General features: G+C 26.4%; 1 protein-coding gene and 1 long non-coding RNA gene across 9 annotated transcripts in view; one reads left to right on the top strand and one right to left on the bottom strand.

Annotated features, from left to right (window-relative positions):
* The window catches only part of LOC117173433 (protein phosphatase 1A), a 59,071-nt gene that overhangs the window by 23,460 nt on the left and 27,624 nt on the right, over window positions 1-7,987 (top strand). For all 8 annotated transcript variants that reach the window (XR_004467181.1, XR_004467180.1, XR_004467179.1 and 5 more), the window contains exon 3: window positions 3,747-3,864. Coding sequence is in view for 5 of the 8 variants with exons in the window: in XM_033361997.1 (XP_033217888.1) it covers window positions 3,747-3,864 (118 nt within the window). In the remaining 3 variants the exon portion in view is untranslated. The remainder of the gene's footprint in view (window positions 1-3,746; window positions 3,865-7,987) is intronic.
* The window catches only part of LOC117173435, a 12,923-nt gene continuing 11,500 nt past the window's right edge, over window positions 6,565-7,987 (bottom strand). The window contains exon 3 of the long non-coding RNA XR_004467182.1: window positions 6,565-6,923. This is a non-coding gene — a long non-coding RNA (uncharacterized LOC117173435). The remainder of the gene's footprint in view (window positions 6,924-7,987) is intronic.

Here is a 7,987-nt window from a genome sequence, read left to right on the forward strand (position 1 = left end):
TTTTACCGCGATTTCGCTGGAAGCGGGTGCAATTTTTCAGATTAGCACCCACTCCCGGCGAAATCCTGCGGTTGTCCTTATGACAAATTTTTAATTATATATGTCATATATTTTACAAAAATAATTTTTTTCCCAAAAACAATATTGCAATTTTTCCAACTTTTTTGTTACGACTTCAAGTTCTTGCAATTCGATAAAAATTTATTGAAAATTTAAGAAAAGCTTTTAATCTACAATATTTTTGCAATATCTACTTAAAAAATAGAAGAAATGGCTTCACCCTGGGCTTCTTTTATACAGATTTTCGAGAGTAATCTACCCTTTAGGGAAAATTTTTTATATCTATTTTGTTGATGGTTCGTATTTTTAAACTGAAAATGTTAATATTTAAGTTGAAAATTTCATAATTTTATTTAAAAATTCATCTCTTTGTTTGAACATAAATTCTTTTAACTAAAAATTTACCTATGCAATTTTTGGTTGAAAAATGATAATTTTAGTTGAAAATTCGATTTTTTTTGTTTTCGTTCTTTTGTAGAAAATAATCTTCTTGGTTTGAAGATTTAACTGTTTTGTTGAAAATTTAATTATTCCACTTATATACATAATTTCAGTTACAAAATTATATTTTTGGTTAAAAATTTAACTATTTAAAAAATTACTTTTTTTAATAGTTGTTTTTTTTTTATTTGAAATGTAACTATTAAATTTTTGATTCTGGGTTAAAAATTTATTTTTCTGTTAAGAAATACAACTATTCCAGTTAAAGATTTCTCATTTTAGTTGAAAATGCATCACTTTGGCTGAAAATTGCTTGTTTTTTCTGTTAGGTGGCAAATTAATTGTTATTTCACTCTTTTATTTTTGTTTCATAGTTAATCTTTTTTAGTTCAAAATCCAACTCTTTGTTTTAAAATAACTTCTTTTTTGGTAGAAAATTAATCTTATTTAATAATTCATTGTTTTGGTTGAATATTTAAGTATTCAAGTTAAATATACATAATTTTTGTTGAAAATTCATTACTTTGGCTAAATGTTTTTTTGTGGAAACCTAATTTTTTAACTGAAAATTTAACTATTACATTTATTTTGTAATCTCTGAATAAGAAATCCCAAGCCGTGGCACGTAAAGAAATGTAATATACATTTGATATAAAAGTATTTAACATAATGTAGAAAAGTTATCATTATCAACAAAATTGAGTGCGAAACACGAAATACGTGATGAGAATGTGTTCGCTAAAGCTGAAAGAGCTTTAACGAAAGAGAATTCGCAATCACCAAATTACAATTGCCGTTGCTTTGACCTTTAATTTTAAAAGGTCTTTGCACAAATGTTGAAAAAATAAATAAAAAGACTGAGAGCGTAACGTGAGGTAAATACGTAATCGAGCGCGAAGCGTGCTGTAAGGATGTGCCCCCGCAGCAGACAGATTTTTTAATATAATTTTTCAAAGGTTTCTAAATTAAACATATTAATAGAATTTCTAGAAACGAGTCGATTCATTTAGAAGATGCAAAATATTTGAATAGCTCCGTACTATGAAGAATTTGACTGGAAAATACATGTGATTCTTGCAAAAAAACTTGGAATTGTCAGGGAATTTTTTCAGGATTTGAGTAGACACCCTGAAAAGAATTGATATTTTAATCCTGTAAATTCGGAACAAACTAAATTCAAAAAGCTTTTGAAATTACAACCAATACAATTTTTATTCTTTGGAGTCATAGGGTGGCCTCTGGACCGGGAAACCGGGAATTTGTTGAGACCGGGAAATGACAGTGAATTTTTTTTACCGGGAATTTTACAAATTTGTAGAAGAAAAATCTGTTCACGTTCAATTTCAACAGTTTTTATATAATTAGTGCAATTGTTATGTTTTTCAATTATGCTATTATTTAGTTTACAATGCGTAATTCAAAAATTTTTTACTTTACAAATTTTCCATTAGAAATTTTTACTTCTAAGCTTAAATTTTGTAATTTAAAGAATTTTTAAATGCTTTCTTAAAGGCTTGCACAAATACAAAATAAAGGTTTTGATGCTGAAAATTTTGTATAAAAAACATTTAAATCAGTTCAAAATTTAAGAAATTTGAAATTTTAACGATACAACTTGAATGGTTTATCAATTTTAAAGTCTTAGTCATTAAACAAATGTGAACGTGTGACTGAAAGTTTATAAACTATTTTCAACTTTTAAATAACTTCATAATAATATATTCTTAATTAAAGGATTTTATTACATTTAAAAACAATATTTGAATTTTTATTTAAGACAATTAAATCGAAACCAAATATTTAAAAGTAAAGAATCTTTAACTGAATTATTTGACATAGAAAACCTGGAATCGTTAAAATTTCAAAGAACCTTTAAACTTTGAATGTTACAATTTTAATTGTTGTATTTCAAAAATGCTTAATTTATAAAGGAAATTTTTTAATTATGATGTATAATTTACAAATGAACATTTGTAGAAAAAATTTGAGTAATTTTAAGAGATGTTTAGGAGTTTTAAAAACATAAAAATTTATCATGCAAATTTTAGAAAGTTGTCTTAAAATCTTCTAGAATCTTTGAAAAACTTTTTAAATATTCTCTTGAAATAATTTTTCCAAATGAAAAGTTATTTTTAATTTTTCTAGGAATCTTAAGAAAATGTTTTTATTTTTTTTAAGCCTTTCACAATTCTTAAAAACAATCTAATTTTGTTGTTTAAAATCTGCAAAAATCTACATTTTGCTTTATATTAGGCTATCATTTAAAATTTTACATTAAGTTCGAATCTTTTGAAAACTTCTACATATCTTAAAATTACTCAAATTTCGCCTACAAATAATACACGTTCAATTGTTATTTACACATCCAAATTGTAAAGAAATTTTCTAACATTTGCAGGATTTTCTGAAAATTGTAGAAAAAATTCAATTCATTTTGACAGACATTTAGAAGTTCTGAAAAAATTTCCAAAATAACTTTAAATTTAAAACAACTTCTAGATTCCTCAAGATTTTAAAATAAAATTGCGATGCTTACCAAGGATTTTTAAACTATTTAAAAAGAAAATAATTGAATTTCTAATCTAATAAGTGTTCAGTTAAAATTGTTTTCAATTTTTCAATATTTGATGTTTCTAGCTTAAAAGTCCTTAAAATTATATAATTTTTAAAATTTTAAAGTTCATTGATTGATTTTCTAATTTAGAGAATTGAAAATGATAACGTGGATTTATATTTTTTTATATTGAAGCATTTGAATAAAAAATTTGTTGGTTAAAAACTTTTAAATTGCAATTTTATAATTTCAAAATTTAACAGTTTCCCTTTGAGTGCTTTCATTTGCAGCTCAGTTTTTATTACCTCAAGCGGAAAATATTTTAGCTTTAGTGTACCATTTTTTAAATTCCATTGACCGTGAAAAATGTTTGCGAACCGGGAAAACCCCGGGGGTTTATTTCGTCGATTAAAACGGCCACCCTGGAATCATTTAGAATTTCAAAAACATAAAAATTTGAAACACAAGTCTTGGAAAAACCATTTGAAAGCTTCAAAGTACTTGGAGTAGCTTTAAAATTCAATAAAGTTGAAAGCCATCAACATCGAAGAGGCTTGTAAATTTGAAAAGAACCAATCGTAAACAATGGATCAAATCGATATTAGAAAATCATGAAAACACGAGATAAATATTAGTGTTAAGTATAATTTAAAGATAGCAATATTATTAATTATAAATGATTTGTTTACAGGGTAGCCGAGACAATATGAGCATAGTGTTGGTAACTTTCCCCGGAGCGCCAAAACCGTGTCCCGAGGCTCAGAAGAAAGAGGCTGAACTCGAAATGGCCATCGAAAGGAGGATCAAAGGTTCACTGTCTTTTCCTTTTTCACATTCTCTATTCTCTCTCTGTTGTGGTATTAATGCGCGCTCCCGATATCGTAAACGCAACTGACGTCAACCTCCCGACTACATCTAGAGAAAATTAACCAGAGCACTTGAAGAACCGCCAAAGCAGTTTCAAACATCAATTTACCAAATAATAAATATTAATGCTAATTATAAGAATTCCAAAAGGCTGTTAAGCGCCGAAACGCGTTTTCTTCTAGTGCCAAACAAAGAAAGCAAGAAAAAAAAAACATAAAAAAATTTTATCAAGACTTCCAATATTTATATAATGGAATTCGTGATGGAAAGCGAGATTTTACGCATGTCTGATTTTTATCATCTACTCGTACGTAGACTTATCCGTCGATAAGAATGGTAGAGTTTGACATTTTGTTGCTATCCACCCCCTTGTTTGAAAGATTTCCCCTCTGAGTGATTCTGTAAATAATTCCAGTAATCGACAAAGAACCTTTTTACTGCCACATGGAGTTAAAAACAAGAATCGTGGCCTATTCAATCTTTCAGTAGTACCTAGATAATTTTTATGAGAATTCAGACTATCGGATTTTTATCATGTGATTTGATAAGACGAGAATTATTATAAAATTGTTTCAAGTCTTCTATTTAGATTTCTAAAATTTAAGTTTTCGGTTATCATTTTTGGACTTATAGTTTATAATTGTTGCTTCAACCAATCACGAAAAAAGGATTGAGAATCACAAAAAAGAATTTGGAACCGCTCAGTTCAGTGCGCCAGCTGGTGTCAAAAATATGCACTAACGCAAACGGAATATCATATTCAAAGTTATTTTATTTTTATACATTAATTTAACAATATTTCAATTTTAAACTTTTTATATTCGTATACAAATTTTGTCGTGGAATGTTCAGTTTGGAGGCACGTTTTCTATTCCGTGAATTAATTCTAAAGTTATATTTGAATGAATTCTCTACAAAATTTGAATGCATAAAAATTTGTCGAAATTTCAAATTAAAATCTACCCATTTTGAGAACCGTCGAAATATTTGCAAAATATTAGAATTTGAAAGCATGTAAATTTCAATATAATAAAAAAAGAAGTTAATTTGAATTTGAAATATTAAATTAAAAAGTGCCGAAATGTAAAAACCTTCTTATTTCAAATATTTAAAAATTTGAAAGCATCTGATATTTCAAAACTTAAGAATTTTGAAAGGTCCGATGTATAAAACAGCTTTAATTTTGAAAGCCTAAAAATTTCATATTTCATTTTATTAAAAAATATACGCGACCAAATTTGGAAATCCTTGTATTCAAAATTATAATTTTTATAGACCTGAAATGCTCTATGAAATTTGGATTTAAATGCCTTTTTCTTTGTGAATTTCCATGTTTGGATTTTGAGTTAAAGCTATTTCCGTGCTGTTTTAAATTATTTGAACTTCAAATACATTCTTGAATTCAAATAAGGGATCATCCATAAACTACGTTACCAATTTTTTTTTTTTTAATTTATATTTTTAATTGAAAATTGACCTTTTCCGTTTCAAAATTCAACGGTTTGTTTGAAAATTCATGTATTTTTTTAAGGATTCAATGATGTTGCTGACAATTTTTGTTTGGTTGAATTCAATTGTTTTTTATTTCAAATTAAAATAGTTTTCGGTTGAATCGTCAAGTATGGATTACAGTTTTCGTTGAGAATTCATATTTTCGGCAGAACATTTAAATATTTGGTTAAAAATTAAACTATTTGAAAATCTTAAATACTTGGTAGAAAAATTAATTTTTTGTTGAAAATGTATAGAGTAGGGTGAAAGATTCATGAATTTGACTGAAAATTCGTCTTTTTTAATAGAATATTACTCTTTTTTCATCTTTTAAGGTAAGAATTCAACTATTTCGTTGAAAATTCGCCTTTCTGGATCAATTTCAGTGGCAGAAAAAAAAATTTTTCTGCTAAAAATTAATTTCTTAAACTGAAAATGTTACTATTCAATTTTTGGTTAAAAATTTACATTTTTTAGATGAAAACTCAACTATTTGGTGGAAAATTCATCTTTTTAGGTTTAAAATTTAATTATTTTCTTGAGTCATATTTTTTTGTCAAAAATTTAAAGATTTTGTTGAAAATTCATCCTTCTCTTTTATTTAAATTTTAAATCTTGTTTGATAATTCATGTTTTTTATTTGAGAACAAAATATGTGCGGAGGAACGAGGTCAAAAATATCCGAAAATTGGTAGCTTACTTTATGGATAATCCCTAAAAGACCGTTTGTATTACCAAAGTTTGAAAAAAAACTTAATTAAAAAATACATTATAATTTAGTTGAATATTAATTTAGCTTCAATTTTCAATATACTTTAAAGTCAGAGCTATTCTAACTTTCAATACATTATAAATCACACTTACCTTTAGCTTTCGGTATTTTCTTCAATATGAGCCATCATAAAAATCTTGCAATAAAAAAATAACATAAAAACAAAATTAAAAGTTAAATATATCAGTATATTAATTATTGCAAATTAAACATAATTTTCTAACATAAAATGACACAAAAAAAGGGAGAGATTAAAAAAAAACTGCCTTCTTACAAATTACTAAGCTAGTTTAATCTAATAAATTGTAAAAATCCTGATGATTCAATGCAATCATCCCGATAATGTCAAGGGGGATTAAAAGAAATCGTAAACTTGGTGAGACGAGTTGTAACAGCGAGCGTTTATTTCAAGAGAGAACACAATTCTTAATTGGTTTTACAATTACGCGCTATCTGCTAATAACAGTCACGCTAAATAGTTTTGTCTCACTCAGCCATGCTATGTACGAAACGAGCGATAGTAATTATAGTAAAGGAAACGTGAAATCGCACTGTCTACATGCAATATTTTCCGAGTTGTTGCGTGAAAGGAAAAGATTTGAACAGTATTAGAGGAATGTGTTCACTTATGATATTTGAGCATAATTTAATGCATACATTTTATTGTGTTGTGATCAATAATTTTCCAAGTAAAAAGCGTCTCCAGTTCTCTCCGAGTGATGTTGAAATGTATTTTCTCTAGAAACAGACAATTCAAGATCATTATTTTATTTTCTAGATACAAATGTCGAACAAATGAGGAATAGGATACTTTTAATCATAAAAATAAACTGAAATCAAAACTTGATCTACTCTGAAAGTAATTAAACATTAATTTAGAAAAACTTGGTACCTTCGGCGAGGGGTACGTAACTTTCCCGTATTTCATAATTCTCGCGTTTTGTAATTTTTCTAATGGCAGTGATTTTTTTTTTGACAGAAATCACATTTTTTAGTAAAAAAATCTCTCCAGTCTTTCGGAATGTAACTTGATACTACATGATACTTATTTATCGTTTTTTGAAATTTCTGTAATTTTAATTTAAAATTATAGTTTTGAATGCGCAATTCTAAAACAGTTTAATTGCTGAGGCATTGAAACTAAAGTTTTTTCTTAAATTAATGTTAAGATTCATTTTTCTAGAAGAAAAATTGGAATCATATTACAGCAATTTAGTTGTGTATTGTTTAATTTTTAATTTTCAATGCAATATCTTGAAATCGTCCGATTTTTAGTTAAACATTTAAACAAATAAATCAATTCAAGACTGGATAATAATTTAAAAGGAAGATTTAAAATTAAAAAATAAGTTCACAATAAAAAAAAAGATAACAATTAAACTATCTGAAATGAATACATCAATAATTAAATATATTTGGGAATTTAAAATAATTATTTTATATAGTTAAAATAATTATTATAATTTTATAATTCTAAAATATTCTTATCGGAAATTTTCCATTTCGGAACCTTTATTTTTCGGGGTTTTTCAGTCCTCCAAATTAAACGATTTTTGAATTTTTAAGTAGAATGATAAATTTTTAATTTTTCCCTTTTACATATTTTAATTTTCCAATTCCAATTTAAGGGCATGTGACACAGCTAAATACCTATATTACCGACCTCACTTTTTCGGTTCACTGAATGTTTTTTTGAACCAAAGAACTTTTTTTGTAAATAAGATATCGAGCTGAAACTTTGGAAGATTTATTAGACTACAATAAAGTACGTTTAGGTACTGCATTTGGTAGGAACTTCACTG

Source organism: Belonocnema kinseyi, chromosome 5 (assembly GCF_010883055.1).
Source record: "Belonocnema kinseyi isolate 2016_QV_RU_SX_M_011 chromosome 5, B_treatae_v1, whole genome shotgun sequence".
In the NCBI taxonomy this organism is placed as follows: Eukaryota; Metazoa; Arthropoda; class Insecta; order Hymenoptera; family Cynipidae; genus Belonocnema; species Belonocnema kinseyi.